Source organism: Lacerta agilis, chromosome 4 (genome assembly GCF_009819535.1).
Source record: "Lacerta agilis isolate rLacAgi1 chromosome 4, rLacAgi1.pri, whole genome shotgun sequence".
NCBI classification, from domain to species: domain Eukaryota; kingdom Metazoa; phylum Chordata; class Lepidosauria; order Squamata; family Lacertidae; genus Lacerta; species Lacerta agilis.
Window position 1 is genome coordinate 91370458 of NC_046315.1, and position 16604 is coordinate 91387061.

The following is a 16604-nucleotide window of genomic DNA, read 5'->3' on the forward strand; positions in this document are numbered from 1 at the left end:
TGGTGGAACAGTCTGGCACAAGAGACCAGGGCCCTGCGGGATTTGGCATCTTTCCGCAGGGCCTGCAAGATGGAGCTGTTCCACCTAGCCTTTGGGTTGGTTTCAGTTTAACCCTGACGTTTCGTTCTTTTGGGGTGATTGGTGGGCTACTTAAAAATGAGGCTGAAGTTTAGATTTAGTTTTAAATTGTATTTTAATCTGTATTTTAATGAACTGTTTTATGTTTTTGTTGTGATTTTATTAGTGTTAGCCGCCCTGAGCCCGGTTTGGCAGGGAAGGGTGGGGTATAAATAAAAATTTATATTATTATTATTATTATTATTATTATTCACAGCTGGGAGGGTGGAGTGGATGGGAAGGGATTGAGGCAGTGGCGTAGCAATGGGGGGGGCGGTCCGCTCCCTTTGCCACGTCTCCAGGGGTGAGATGGCATGCGGTTTGCTGGCGGCGGTGCTCCAGCACCATACAGACGGTGCCGGGTTCCTCTGCTCGCGGCTCCAGCCGCATGTAGAGGATCCTCCATTCGCGGCTGCAGCCACAAGCATATAGGATAGCTATTTGTCCATGATGTTCTGATTGCCTTAACACGTCGTTGGCGTTTTCTCTCTTTTCAAGGTTGGTCGATTTGAAATTAACCTCATCAGTCCAGATACTAAATCGGTTGTGTTTGAGAAGAACTTTAAAGATATCTCCGCATGTTCTCAGGTGGGTATCCAAGCTAGGTTGAAGAGTGTTTGGAGAAAACAAGCTCGGCACCTTCAGAATAAAAGCAGATTTGGAAAATTATGTGTCAGTGGAAGGACTGAGGTGGGAGGAACTATTTGTTAACATCTGCTTAGTTGTTCCTGCTTTTCACTGTTGAATTCAATATAGTCTAGCAGAATATAATAATAAAAGGGGAATGCCAGAGAATTATCCTGCAGTATCAACAACAGTTTAAGCTGGAAAAAAAACACCTAAGATCATGGCCACTGGTCCCATCACCTCCTGGCAAATAGAAGGGAAAGAAATGGAGGCAGTGAGAGATTTTACTTTCTTGGGCTCCATGATCACTGCGGGTGGTGACAGCAGTCATGAAATTAACAGACGCCTCCTTCTTTGGAGAAAAGCAATGACAAACCTAGACAGCATCTTAAAAAGCAGAGACATCACCTTGCTGACAAAGGTCCGTATAGTTAAAGCTATGGTTTTCCCAGTAGTGATGTATGGAAGTGAGAGCTGGACCATCAAGAAGGCTGATGCCGAAGAATTGATGCTTTTGAGTTATGGTGCTGGATGAGATTCTTGAGGGTCCCATGGAGTGCAAGAAGATCAAACCTATCCATTCTGAAGGAAATCAGCCCTGAGTGCTCACTGGAAGGACAGATCCTGAAGCTGAGGCTCCAGTACTTTGGCCACCTCATGAGAAGAGAAGACTCCCTGGAAAAGACCCTGATGTTGGGAAAGATGGAGGGCACAAGGAGAAGGGGATGACAGGGGATGAGATGGTTGGACAGTGTTCTCGAAGCTACTAATATGAGTTTGGCCAAACTGGGGGAGGCAGTGGAAGACAGGAGTGCCTGGCGTGCTCTGGTCCATTGGGTCACGAAGAGTCAGACACAACTAAATGACTAAACAACAACCAACACTTTGAATTGTGCTCAGAAACATACTGGGAGCCAATATACCAAGACCGGTGTTATGTGGTCTTGGCGGCCGCTTCCAGTCACCAGTCTAGCTGCCACATTCTGGATTAGTTGTAGCTTCTGAGTCACCTTCCAAGGTAGCCCTGCGTAGAGCGCATTGCAGTCTCGGCCGGCGTACCAGATGAACATACAAATTTTATACACGTACCAGTGTATAGAAATAAACACTGCATGTGATCCATTTCAACTCAGGCCGAGGCTGCCACCATTTTCATTTTGTATGCTTGGGCCTAGAAGTCAGGAGCTATGCCAAGTAGAGACTTAACCATTTCGGATCTTTTCATGTTCCCCTCAGAAAGAAAGGGCACACATCATTTTGGGGTCCTTCTCGATTTGCAGGGCTTTGGGGAGTGTCAGAAATGTGTACTGAGGGGGGGAACAGGCAGTGGAAGCAGAAACAAAAGTCAGAAAAATGATCCTGACTCTTCAGTGTAGTAATTCAAAATGGTGATCTGTTTGCTTTTGTTTCTTTTTTTGGAGATGTGTGTTGGAGCGGGGAGTATTACATATTCAGAAATGTTCGTCTGTGTTTATTTATACCCTCTTTAAAACAACCACAAAAGGATCGTGGTTTTTCTATCTATGTGATTGGGAAGCACTATACAGGAAAATGAGGTTTAGTTAGTCCTGATTTTTTAATAGTAGTAATAATAATAATACTGTAAATATAATGCTTGAGTCCTAATGATCAGTAGTTGATGAAAAACAATTAATTTTTTACTGTATGTTTAGCATTTCGTTTTATTTCTCTCCAGGGCATAAGACACATAGATCACTTTGGTTTTATTTGTCGGGAATCTGCGGAACCTGGGATCAATCAGTATGTTTGCTATGTGTTCCAGTGTGCAAGCGAATCGCTGGTAAGTCACTACTGTTTAATGTATTCTTCTGTCCATCTAGTGGTTTGTATCTCAAGAGTTATAAAACTTCAAAATTGTGGTAAGATTTTTGTGTTCCCTTTTTTTTTTTTTTTTGGACGCAGTCCAAATCCATAGCGTGATCTCCTTGTGACTCTTAGTTCTGGACAGTGGGAAACAAACCAGCACATGCTTCTAGTCTGTGTTTTCCTTCCCACATCCTACGGCAGTAATTTCATGTGCCAGGGCACAATTGGCAGATATTTCATACCCATTTTGAGCAGGGTAATGAAGCAACACATCTCCCTTTTCTCTTCATCCTCACAAGGGCAGGAGGAAAGAGACCCTGGGATTCAAGAGTCTATGATGCTGCAGTAGCAGGGGAAATCCCAGAAACAATGCAATTGACAAAAAAACCCAAAAACCAACAGTACCCACCCAAAGTACTATAAGCCTAAAAGATTATAATAGTTGCGTCCCCCCACAACCAACACCCATAGTTGCAAAAAGGGTATTGCTTGTTCTGATGCCTGATTGACATTACTTCCTACATGGCTCACAAATAACTAAATACACTAGCAAGCTTATGCATGCCTTCAGTGTGGTGTAATGGTTAAGAGCGGTAGACTTGTAATCTGGGGAACCGGGTTCACGTCTCCGCTCCTCCACATGAAGCTGCTGGGTGACCTTGGGCTAGTCGCACTTCTCTGAAGTCTCTCAGCCCCACTCACCTCCCAGAGTGTTTGTTGTGGGGGAGGAAGGGAAAGGAGATTGTTAGCCGCTTTGAGACTCCGTAAAGGTAAAGGGACCCCTGAGCATTAGGTCCAGTCGTGTCTGACTCTGGGGTTGCGGCGCTCATCTCGTGTTACTGGCCGAGGGAGCCGGCGTACAGCTTCCGGGTCATGTGGCCAGCATGACTAAGCCGCTTCTAGTGAAACAGAGCAGCGCACGGAAACGCCGTTTACCTTCCCGTTGGAGCGGTATCTATTTATCTACTTGCACTTTGACGTGCTTTCGAACTGCTAGGTTGGCAGGAGCTGGGACCGAGCAATGCATCGCAGGGATTTGAACCGCCAACCTTCTGATCGGCAAGCCCTAGGCTCTGTGGTTTAACTCCTTAGGGTAGTGATAAAGTGGGATATCAAATCCAAACTCCTCCTCTTCTTCTTCTTCTTCTGAGCTTCTATACTGGCAGGACAGAATTTTATGCTGTAATTTCAGGTGGTGAGAATGGCGCCAATTATAACTAAAAGCCGTTTTGCAGAAATCTGTGGCTAGGCTCCTGTGCCATTTAAGGCTTCGAACAGTTAGGATCTAAATGATACAGATGATGTGATCTTTGGAAAGAGAAAATTGCACAGCCACCAAATACTCTGCTAAGCGACAATCCATAGACGAGCGCTTCGTTTTCTTTTCATGGCCAATATTCTTCACAAGAAAGCTGTGGAACCGTGTCCAAATGCAAAAAGAAGAAGAAGAAGTTCAAAGCAAACTAGAAGCTACTGTAAAAAGTGAATCTTGTTCCAGATTTTTCCAGACTCGAGGTCTGGCTTTCCTAAACGGCACAACATAAAATATAGGAGGTACTGAAAAGCTTCTATGCGGAGGCATGAAAATGGATTTGAATCTCTATACCACATGAGGGGAAGCCTTGTAACCTCTGACCCTTTTTCTCACAGAGAATGTAAAGTGTCCCCCCCCCCCCTAATGTGGGAGAGTGTGGGAATTTTGTTTGCCTCTATTTGCAATTGTGTCAGGGGAGCATGGCCCAGACTGTCGTCTGGAAACAATAAAGTCTGGCGAGCTGTTCAGTTGGTTACTAATAGGTTGGTAGCTTGTCTTCGGCCTCTTTTAGTCCCAGTACATAAAGGCCCAGTGCTCCAAATTAAATTCTATCCAGGAGTAGGATTTAATAACTTCATTATGCTTATTGGAAAAGTTAGGTTTCCGATCCCTATTGTCAAACAATTCAGCTGTGTTAAAAAAACACACAATAAAGCAAGAAAAACGGCACTCGTGTTTAAAAAAACAACAACCAGCAAACCAAATGTGAAACAGAGCCTGCAAAATCAGTCTAATTTTAACAGCCCATTTAAATGAAAATAGGACACAGGACACTGACAGAAGCTGTAGTGAAATGAATGGGTTTTTAGCCATTGTGTAACTCCCATTCATTTCTGTAGGAGCATCACCTCAGTTTGCTGTGCCTTTTATTTCTAATGGTAACTCACTGGTTTGCTAGCTAGATTGAAAATGGGCCCAAAGTATCTGGTTTTTTTAAAATACATATATGTATGTATCTATCTTTATGTAACTGGTATTAACATGCACGCATAGGATTCATTGGATTTTATTCCTCCCTTTTCAGGTGGATGAAGTAATGCTCACTCTGAAGCAAGCATTCAGCACGGCTGCAGCCCTCCAGAGTGCCAAGACTCAGATTAAGCTCTGCGAGGCCTGCCCAATGCACTCTCTACACAAGCTCTGCGAAAGGATTGAAGGTAGCTGTGAGCCCTTGCTTGCTTGCTTTCTGAATCTGGAGCATTGTGCTTTGCGCACCTAGGTGCCACGGGGCTTTGTTTTGCAGTAACAGTCAATCTTGTTCGCTTAGGGTGCCATGCTAAGTCTTCCAGTGTCCATATACGTCTGGCTAAGGCTGTAATTTACATTAGATTGCCTTGCGTATGCCATAACTGTGAGGGAATATAACTTAACTACCCGGACCCTGAGATCATCTTCTGAGGCCCTCCTTCATGTGCCGCCTCCTCAAGAGGTCCGGAGGGTGGCAACACAGGAACGGGGCCTTCTCTGCAGTGGCTCCCCTTCTGTGGAATGCTCTCCCCCAGGGAAGTTCACCTGGCGCCTTCATTACACACCTTTAGGCACCAGGCACAAACCTTCCTTTTTAAGCAGGCCTTTGGATGATCTGATTTACATACAATGCCCTTTTAAAATGTGTTTTTTGGGGGCGGGGGCTATTGGGTTGTTGTTTTTATTTTTATCATGTATTTTGTGGTTTTATGTCTTGATTTTATTCTGTGAACCGCCCTGAGACCCCTGGGTATAGGGTGTTATATAAATTCAATAAACAACAACTGCTTCTTGTGGATATTTGGTTCTGTATCAAGAAGGCCCACGCACCAATTATAGGCCCCCTGCCTATTATAGGTTTATAGGATTCCTGTCATAGCCATAAATAGGGCATGTGCCAGATTGTCGCCTTTTAAAGGAAAGGAAGAGGGGCTACCTATATGAACCCTATCTAGAAGAAGAGCTCTGCAAAATCAGACCAAGGTTTAGCTAATCCGTTCAGTGATTGTGTTTCCAGTGGTGGCTAGAGAAGTTATTTTGCAAAACCCACAAACAAATCACGAAGGCAACAGCTTGTTCCCCACAGATCACCCCGCAGTACAGTGGTACCTCGGAAGTCGGACGGAATCCATTCCGGAAGTCCCTTTGACTTCCAAAACGTTTGGGAACCAAGGCGCAGCTTCCGATTGGCTGCAGGAAGCTCCTGCGGCCAATCGGAAGCCACAGAAGTAGTGTTGGATGTTTGGGTTCCAAAGACTGTCGTTCGCAAGCCGGAACACTCACTTCCGGGTTTGTGGCATTTGGGAGCCAAAACGTTAAGACTTGCAAGGCATTCGGGATCCAAGGCGCGACTGTATTTGGTATTCTGAAATATATGGAGGGGTCCATTTGGTTCCTACCCTGGCTTGTCATTCCACCTGAACAATGCTATTTTCCTATACATTTGTATAGGCTCATCCATACTTAATTTGTGCTGTGTTTCTAAGCACAGGTCCAGTATTGTTGTTTCTTGTCTTGGCGCTTTCCCCAAGGAAACCCGCATTTTAACACTGAGAGAAGAAATGCCCAATAGCAGCAAAACAGGGCACCTTCATCAGCCCCACCTGCAACAAAACCTGTCTCTCCCGTATCGTTCTCAACAGTGCTGTAACTCTCCAATGGTTTGACCACCCCCCAAGGCGCACTTATATATGGTCTCGTGAACAGACGGATGCCAGCATACATACCACCGAATCAGGGCAAATGGCAGTCAGTGGGAAACCCGATGGCCGTTTGTTCTGATTCAGCGGTGTAACATGGGTTTTCTTGGGGAAAGCACAACGTGGAGCCTGTGCCTGGGGAGTGCATAGCAAAAGGAACTCTAAATGAGCCCTAACTCATCCTGGGCAACAGCTTCCATCAAACGGATAACTTACACATTTTAAACAAAATAGAAAATTCTTTTCAGTAGCACCTTAGAGACCAACTGTGTTTGTTCTTGGTATGAGCTTTCGTGTGCATGCACACGAAAGCTCATACCAAGAACAAACACAGTTGGTCTCTAAGGTGCTACTGAAAAGAATTTTCTATTTTGTTTCGACTATGGCAGACCAACACGGCTACCCACCTGTAACTGGAACTATGGAAGGTTACACATTTTAAGAACGCGATATGGAAACCTTATTCAAAATGGAGGCCGTTAGAAGCTAGTCACTATACTGACAGCACGACAAGGCTACCCACATGGTACTCCCCCCTTCCCCTCCCCCCAGCCCAAAATAAAGCTTGCTTTCTTCTATGCTGGCATGTGTTTATAGCAGAAGTACATATTTAGTTGTCAGCTCCCTCTGGTGGCAGAGAAGTGTGCCAAGTCTGCGGAAGTGGCAGCCTGTGACTTAAGCTGATGCTTTCTTCAAGAAAAGAAAGAGCTTTGTCTTTTAGGGGGGGGTGGTTTGGCAGGGCTGGAAGGGTGTATGTAGGACCTACAATCACCTCTCTCTCTCGATTATGACTGGCCGCTCTAAACTCTCAAACTGAAATCCTGCGGGAGGCCTGGGTTTTGAAAGGGGTATGTCCTTCCTTGGCCTTAAGAGAGCGGAGGGGGAAAACCCCCACTGCTGAGTTATGATTCTGCCCTTGAGCAAGAAAAATGCACTCGAAACAACAACAACTTTGCATTGATTTAGCTACGCCAACAGCTTAAAGAAGATTTCTGTCACATGTGGTGGGTGGGTATTTATTTATTTAAAAAAAGAACTGCTGTATCTTGGAAGACTGTGCTTCAGTCAATAGAGGCATTCCAGGTGATAGTAGGTTCCAGACCTGGTGGTATGCTCGTTAAATTTTGTTAAATACTGGGTACCAGTGAAGGGAAAAGCCCACTTCATAGTGCCAAAAGGCTCTCGGAGCAGCCGAGAAAAGGTTTCTCAAACAAAATCTCTATTAAAATGTGGTACACAGACAGAAATCACACGGTGCTCATATGAAGGAGGCATTTCTGCTGTCATCCTAAAATGTCCCTGGTGTCATATCAACTCCCTCTCGAATCCTCTGAGGCATGGCTGTGCATCTGAGAAGATGGGTCTCACTAAGCCCCAATAAGACCATTAAGTCCAGTGCCTAAAACCACATAATCACATCACTGATGGTACTTCTATTTACCTGCTTGCTTGTTTGAGATTCCCCTGTTCCCCTTCTATAAATTAAGAATGTAATAAGACTGAATTTGTAAAAAGTTGTGGAGCAGAAACGTACAAACTAGTTTGATTTTGTTTTTAACATGAAACCCGGGTTTTCTTGACATTGTCATGATTTAATACACCGCACATTATTCAGTGTTCATGTTCTACAACAAGTATGGTGAGATAGTTTGTCAAAGAAATATAACTTACCTGATCAATGTCTGCCTGCCTCTCTGTTGTTTTCTTAAGGTCTTTATCCACCAAGAGCTAAAATTGCGATTCAGAGACATCTGTCCTCTCTCAGTGACAATGAGCAAGCTGACATCTTTGAGCGTGTGCAGGTAATAAACCGAACTGGTTTTCATTCGTTCTCTGGAACGGGACTACAGGATCAAGTTGTTAGCTGAAAGACACCAAAAATCAAAAGTACATTCACAAATATATACTCCGAAGGCTATTGTTAAACTACTATAAGTTGCTCAGAATGACTGGGGTAACCCAGCCAGATAGGCGGGGTATAAACATTATTACAGTGGTGCCTCGCTAGACAAAAATAATTTGTTCTGCGAGTGTCTTCGTAGAGCGATTTTTTCGTCTTGCGAAGCACCAATGCAAACCGCTAGTTTTCGCTTTAAAAAAAAATCGTCTTGCGAGGCAGCCCCATTGACTTTTTCGTCTTGCGGGGCAGCCTTCCCCTAGCGAATGCCGTTCGTCTAGCGAGTTTTTCGTCTAGCGAGGCATTCGTCTAGCGGGGCACCACTGTATTATTATTATTATTATTATTATTATTATTATTAAGCTGTGATGAAATGAATTTATTTTGATACTTTATTTCTAGAAGAATGAATTTTCTATTGTTTTATAAAAATGAAGTTGAACCAGAATTGCAGATATCAGATTTCCAAAAATATATTGCTTATTTCCCACCTAACAGAAAATGAAGCCCGTTACTGACCAGGAAGACAATGAGCTTGTGATCTTACACTTACGACAACTGTGTGAAGCTAAACAAAAGACTCACGTGCATATTGGAGAGGCCCCAATGGTAAGACTCTTTATCCTGTTTTGTTCTTTAGTGATGGCGGAAGACATCTTAGAACAATATGAACCCAAGTGCTGCTGTTGAATGGTTTCCCATCACCATCTTAACACCTTCCCCGGGGCTGCAACATACATCTCAGCATACATTTAGCTTAGTCCCAATGAAATCCCACTGAATTAATGTATGGTCAGGCTGGGTGGCGCTGTGGGTTAAACCACAGAGCCTAGAGCTTGCTGATCAGAAGGTTGGCGGTTCGAATCCCCACCATGGAGTGAGCTCCCATTGCTCGGTCCCAGCTCCTGCCCACCTAGCGGTTCAAAAGCACGTCAAAGTGCAAGTAGATAAATAGGTACCGCTCTGGCAGGAAGGTAAACGGCATTTCCGTGCGCTGCTCTGGTTCGCCAGAAGTGGCTTTGTCATGCTGGCCACATGACCCGGAAGCTGTACGCCAGCTCCCTTGGCCAATAAAGCGAGATGAGCGCCGTAACCCCAGAGTCGGACACTACTCGACCTTATGGTCAGGGGTCCCTTTACCTTTACAGGCTAGTAAACTGTGGCACCTTGTGGCAGTGGGTTCCAAAGGGCAATTATGTGTTGTGCCAGTCAGTTTCATTGGGTGACCCCAAGCTCTAGCCTTGTGAGAGAGGTGGGAAACTCTAGCCTTGGGGTGGGATTTGCAAGTTGATTTTGTTTGCAGAATAAGGAAGATGGTGAATGATAAGTACCATAGTGTAGAAATTATTGAGCCACCATCGTGCTGAGAGATCTCTTGAGCATTACAAAAATAGCTCCCTTTAATTATAAACCGCCTCTTGATTGAAATATTGTTAAGGCAGCAGTTAAGTTAAAAGCTTAACTACTAGGAAACAAAACTTGGTTATAAAACACCGCAACAGTTAACTATGTCAGAGCAGATAAACCAGGCTTCCTTAACCTCGGCCCTCCAGATGTTTTGAGACTACAATTCCCATCATCCCTGACCACTGGTCCTGCTAGCTGAGGATCATGGGAGTTGTAGGCCAAAAACACCTGGAGGGCCAAGGTTGAGGAAGCCCTATTCAGTATTCTTTGCTCCTGTGTTGACAGAAGTTCCACCTACAACTTTGCATGCAAACTCCCCCTCCCCAAAAAATATATGTTTTTAATGTGGACGCCTGTAGCAAGGGAGCATGAGCCTTCATATTCATGCATGGAGATTCCCTAGAATCTGAAACCCTGGCTTTGCTTTTAGCGAATGAATGGCCAGTGGGACCCTCTGATTTGCTTTGGGGCTGCAGTACACAAATGGGGTCACTACTACCCTGTGGCCCAGCCGCAATCCAAATTATTTATAGCAACAACATCAAGAAGTCGGCGATGAATTTTGCTCCCCTGATGTTGCATCTAGTTTGACCTGGTTTCCTTAAAGGTAAAGGGATCCCTGACCGTTAGGTCCAGTCGCGGACGACTCTGGGGTTGTGGCGCTCATCTCCTTTTACTGGCCAAGGGAGCTGGCATACAGCTTCCAGGTCATGTGGCCAGCATGAATAATCCGCTTCTGGCGAACCAGAGCAGCGCACGGAAATGCTGTTTACCTTCCCGCCGGAGCGGTACCTATTTATCTACTTGCACTTTGAAGTGCTTTCGAACGGCTGGGTTGGCAGGAGCTGGGACCGAGTAACGGGAGCTCACCCTATCACGGGGATTCGAACCGCCAACCTTCCGATCGGCAAGCCCTAGGCTCTGTGGTTTAGACCACAGCGCCACCCGCGTCCCTACCCGCGTTTCCTTACATTGCACTAAAAGTCAAAATGTAGCATGCAGAAAAAACTTAATGCAACGACACCCTGCAAATTTTAAAAGGCAACATGAGATAAGTACACATGTTTTCTGTTTTGCACTTTGTATATCTGTGGGTCAGTTTGGCAGGGGAACATTTGGGTTGTCTTCTGTAGGCAACATTGATGACAAAGCTTGCCTTTCTGTTTCAGCAGAATGCCTCCAACACGACAGTTCCAGAGAACGCAGCTAGTGGTGGCAGATTCAAACTTGACATTCTGAAAAACAAGGCCAAGAAATCTTTGACCAGCTCTCTAGAAAACATTTTCTCAAGGGTAAGGTTGCTCAGGGGCGAGGACTCCTGGGATGTAATTGTCCAAAAGATCATTGTAACCTTTTGGATATTTCAGTGGTGGCGAACCTATGGCACGGGTGCCAGAGTGGGCACGCAGAGCCCTCTCTGTTGGCACGCGCCATCACGCCAGCAGTGCCGTTGTTTGGGGTTTTCAAATTGGCAAGCAGCTTCCCCCCACGCCTCCTTGTGAGTAAACTTCTCCCACCCGCCGGCCCGCAGCAGCTTAGAGGCAGTTTATCTCCCCAAAGCAGCTATATTCCTGCCTCCCCGCCCCCGGCCATTGGTGGGATTTTTTTTACAGCCAGCAGGCTGTAGTTTGCATGATTGGTGGCTTTGTCAAGGGTTTTCGTTGATTGGTTGCTGTCTGCGATCCTTGAGATTATGTGTTGTTTCTGCTCCTTGTGCCATAGGAAGTGTTTATAATTCGTGTGAGTGTTCTTCTTCCCCCCAAAAACAATTGTGATCCAAGCCCCCCCAAAAAAGCTCTGCTAGTCTTGGCAACCCCCTCCCCAAAAAAACTCTGGGCAATGCCCCCCCCAAGCTCTATGTGTTGTTTCTGCTCCGTGTTTATAATTCGTGCGAGTGTTTTTCTCCCCACCAAAAAAACTACTGTGATCCAAGCCCCTCAAAAAAGTTCTGGAAGTCTTGGCAACCCCCCCCCAAAAAAACTCTGGAAATGTCCCCCAAAACTCTATGTGCTGTTTCTGCTCCGCGTGCCATAGGAAGCGTTTATAAGGCGTGTGAGTGTTTTTCTCCCCCCCAAAAAACAACTGTGTTCCAAGCCCCCCCCTCAACAACTCAGGGCAGCCCCCCCACTCATTTTATTACAGTATATTAATTATTATCCCATATTAAATTGCCGTGTTGGCACTTTGCGATAAATTAGTAGATTTTGGGTTGCAGTTTGGGCACTCGGTCTCCAAAAGGTTCGCCACCACTGGGATATTTGATTAGCTTCTTCGGTGACAAATTCTACCTATTTGGGCCTATTCTTTTTTGCATCCATCTCTTGAAAACTGAAATTCATGTTGAATTGTACAGATCACCAATAATTCATTAAGTTGTCTTTGCAACAACTACTGCAGAAATAAGAACTAATTTCAGTATGGCAAATGGTGGTCTGTTGGGGGTGCTGGTATTTTGCCTGTCGTGAATGTATTGTGCCCTACAGGAATGTGCTTCTCTCTGTTTATTTATATCACAAAATTTATACATTGCTTCGTAGTTTTTTCAAAAAGTGATTTACAAAAAGATAAAACCAATAAACCAGATTTTTTTTTTCAATACATTGAAACTTGGAAGAAGTTAAAATGCTAAAACAGATTAAAATTCACACCAGCTTTTCTAAGCATCTGCGTGGACTTGACTAAACTTCCCAGTTATAAAATGTTGATAAAATAATTGGCCTGACACAAGTTAATACCAATTTAAACTTGGTTAAAATCATGTGATCTGCAGAGCTCCGGAGCCAACTTTCTGACCTGACGCCATCTTAACCGGAAGTCACTAGAGATTCGACTTGACTAAACAAGCATGTTTTTAGCAGATTCAGAAAAGAGTTCAGTGAAGGCGCCTGCTTGATATCAATAGGCAGGGAGTTCCAAAGTGCAGATGCTGCAACACTAAAGAGTTCTAACAAATGTGGAACTTGTAGTCGTGCTAATTCTGCCAGTCAAAGCAATCGAGTGGGGCACATAAGGGGTAAGGTAATCAAGATTTGTTGTTTAATAGGCAATATGTGGCCCTGGGCAGCAACTAGGTTTGCAGAAGTGCCATTTTGTGAAATTATAAGTGGTAGAAAATGAACAGCAAACAAAGCTACCATGCAACGAGACACCCAAAATGTATTTAGCTTAAAAAATAAACAAAAGTTGAGGCTTCCACAGTTGCAAGCTCGTATCTCAAGGGCTGAGATAGGAGAGGGAAGGGGTTGTCTGGCAAAATTTGTTTCCAGTTGGCTGAATAAATACAATCTATTAAACTCCAGGTTTCATAAGTGCAACATATGTCTCTTGTCTTCAAAGCGTGCCATACTCTGTTTAGGGTAGCTTATGAGCAGTCAGCACATTTTTTTGAACATTGAAAGGAAATCTTGATGCTTTCCTGAAGCAAAATCCTGAGCCTCTTAAGAATTTCATTTATATCTCCTGCTGTTTTGCTGCCAGATAAATATTTGCTTCACTTAACAAGAGTTCTGTTCAACAGGCCTTAGTTCACACACATGGCTGTGGAGGGTGGGATTTGCATGTGCCCCAGATGTTCCTACCATTCCTACCCAGATGTTCCTGACTGCCTATTGAAGTTCACGCAGCCCTCTGTACTAAGCCCCATGGCTTGGATCCTGTGCTTCACTCCCATTCACAGAAGGGCTTCTGAGCCAACAGGATCCCACTGGCAAAAAGAGAGAAGGCAGTATCATTCATTGCCCTCCCTGCACCATGTATGCTGTTCTGGATACAGTGTTAGAAACTCAGATCTATTAACTAGGCACCAAATGGCTCCTTAAGCCTAGGTTGCAGTCGCCAAAATGGAATGTCTACTTGCCATTTGATGCTTTTGAATTATGGTGCTGGAGGAGACTCTTGAGAGTCCCATGGACTGCAAGAAGATCAAACCTATCCATTCTGAAGGAAATCAGCCCTGAGTGCTCACTGGAAGGACAGATCCTGAAGCTGAGGCTCTAATACTTTGGCCACCTCATGAGAAGAGAAGATGCCCTGGAAAAGACCCTGATGCTGGGAAAGATGGAGGGCACAAGGAGAAGGAGACGACAGAGGATGAGATGGTTGGACAGTGTTCTCGAAGCTACTAACATGAGTTTGGCCAAACTGTGGGAGGCAGTGAAAGATAGGAGTGCCTGGCGTGCTCTGGTCCATGGGGTCAAGAAGAGTCGGACACGACTCAACGACTAAACAACAACACTTGCCATTTGGGGGCAAAGCAGCTCTGAAGTCTTAGCTTTCAAATGATAGGCTTGACTGTGATTAATTCTCATTTAAACATCTGGCTAGTGCAGATTACAACCTTGAGTTCTGAGAACTTGAAGAAGTCACTTGATCCATATATTGGCTATTTCCAACCTCTTTTTCTTAACGGTGGCTGCTGCTGCTCAGGCTGCACAGAAAAAAAGCATTTTGGTTCCTGAAATTCATTCCGATCGTACAGATAAAATATAACTGATAGAATTCTATAAGATGGGGTGTTTGTGTGTGAAAACAGTCCAGATCCAATGATCCCCAGGTAGTGGAGATATCAGGCACCATCCTGGTACAAGTGGTTAAATGCCAGGTGCAAAATGTGCCTAATTTCGAACACTGTCTGGATCATAGCTGTCAACTTCTCCCTTTTCTTGCGAAGAATCCTATTCGGAATAAGGGAATTTCCCTTTAAAAAAGGGAAAAGTTGACAGCTATGGTCTGGGGGGCTCCCTAACCCTCTGGCATAGAATTTCAGGGGGTTAGTGACAGGAATGGTTGAGTCAATGAAAATTGCCTTCCTATCTGTTCTCCAGCGGGAGAATCCCATGCCCAGAGTTCTGCTTATGGGATCAAAGGATTCGAGACTGTATCCTTTTTTGACACATGAATACGCTAGAGCTTAATAAACGGACATGTGAGTTGCACAGGATTTCAGTTTTCAAGTGAGTGTTGCCAATTCGGGGTTGGTTTCTTAAGATTTAGTGTCAGGAGTATAACGCATTCCTGGACACCGCAGAGTTAGACACAGACTTTTCTGGAAGCTTCTGGCTGTTGTATAATTGACTGGACAGCACAACGCAGGAACTCAGAAACTCACTGGATAACTATATACAGTATTTATTGAAGCAACTAGTATCCATAAGTTACTATTTACTATTTACATAAAATTTATATAAAACATAAAATCTTTTCCTCTCTGTCTCTCTCTCTCTACACTTTCTCCTAACTAACACAACCACACACTAACCACACTAACCACCAAGCTCTCACACAGAGCTCAGTCTTTAGGAACTCATTGACCAATCACAGGTCGTTGCTAAGGGTCTGAGAGAGAGCAGATCTGGGCTTTCTGCCAACTACTAATTGCTTGTAAGATAGACAGCTGCATTTCTGCACGTAGGCAACTCTGAAATCTCTAACATGGTTCACAGCACGTTCCAACTTGGATTTCTTCATCAAGGATATTTCTTCAGCATGGAATTAAATGACTTTCCTTTCAGCACTTGACAGCTATATTGGCATAGATAGTGCAAGAAGCACATTCAAGCACCACAGCACATTCAAGCACTCTGTCCTATCCTTGCCAGCTTCCCCAAGGGATCTACAAAATGGGAAAGTTCCCAAATTCAGAGGGGTCCGCAGGCTGCTTCTGGCCTCTGCAGGCTGTCGCCGAGCCGTTAATGCTCCAGGCGAAATCCTTTTGTGAATTGTTTTCCTGGCTTTGCTCCCTCGTAGCCTCAAGTAAGCTGCTGTTTGTGAATTGCAGAGAGCGGGGAATGGGATCTAACAGATGGGGTGCTTTGTTGTTGTTCCGTAGGGAGCTAACCGAATGCGTGGCCGTTTGGGGAGCATGGACAGCTTTGAAAGGTGCAACAACCTCACTTCTGACAAAGTAAGTAATGGGCTTTGCGTGCGGGGCTGGGGAATAAAGTGCAAAATTATGCTGGATATAGGAGTTTATTCGGGTTTTCCTTTTAAAAAAAACTCGTGTGAGAAGCCCACTTTCTGATAAAATGGCTGATTATGGTTTGCTGTTTGTTTACCTTTTACAGGCAAAACAAAACGATAAGTAGCCTAACAGTGCTTGAAAACAGTCCCTTACCTTGTAGTTTTTTGGCTGGTTAGAGTCACAGCCTGGCAACCCAGCAGGGAAGAAGGTCTAAATTGGAAGAGTTAAGACATTTGTGGTAACTCGGTGGCTTGGGATTAAAACAAGGAGCAGGGATGCAGGGCAGATATTTTATTTCTTGGTGGAAAACATTCCATTTCATAAATTCATTAGTCATAAACAATGGATGCCAACTGCAAATGCATATTAGGAATGGCCGAGTTTTTAAGCTTTGTTTAGTAAATACAGGTAAAACAGAAGTCTGAATCGGGTCATTCTCTAGGGCGCAGAGGTGGGGAACTGGCCCACCTTCCATGGGGCAAAAATATTTGGGCTTGAAATGCAAGGCCAGTGGAGGGGGTAGCCTCCTGGAGAGAGGGCTCCATTTGGCCCCTGGGCCTCAGGTTCCACACCACTGATGTAAGAGGATCTTTAGTTAGCTCAGTTGGTCAGAGCATGGTGCTGATAACGCCAAGGTTGTGGGTTCAATCCCCATATGGGCCAGCTGCATATTCGTGCGTTGCCGGGGGTTGGGCTAGCTGACCCTCAAGATCCTTTCCATGGGTCCTGGTTCTAAAATCCTACTTGCTTTTATGCATGTAAACAGAATAACTCATTGCCAATTAGAAT

At 44.7% G+C, this 16604-nt stretch overlaps 1 protein-coding gene across 7 annotated transcripts in view; it reads left to right on the top strand.

Annotated features, from left to right (window-relative positions):
- The window catches only part of TBC1D4 (TBC1 domain family member 4), an 81073-nt gene that overhangs the window by 33207 nt on the left and 31262 nt on the right, over positions 1-16604 (top strand). For 4 of the 7 annotated variants that reach the window (XM_033147967.1, XM_033147968.1, XM_033147962.1 and 1 more), the window contains exons 3-9: positions 616-705; positions 2441-2545; positions 4911-5043; positions 8263-8354; positions 8948-9058; positions 11026-11148; positions 15684-15758. In XM_033147967.1, the coding sequence (XP_033003858.1) occupies positions 616-705; positions 2441-2545; positions 4911-5043; positions 8263-8354; positions 8948-9058; positions 11026-11148; positions 15684-15758 (729 nt within the window). The remainder of the gene's footprint in view (positions 1-615; positions 706-2440; positions 2546-4910; positions 5044-8262; positions 8355-8947; positions 9059-11025; positions 11149-15683; positions 15759-16604) is intronic. The other 3 variants (XM_033147969.1, XM_033147964.1, XM_033147965.1) reach the window with 1 other exon arrangement.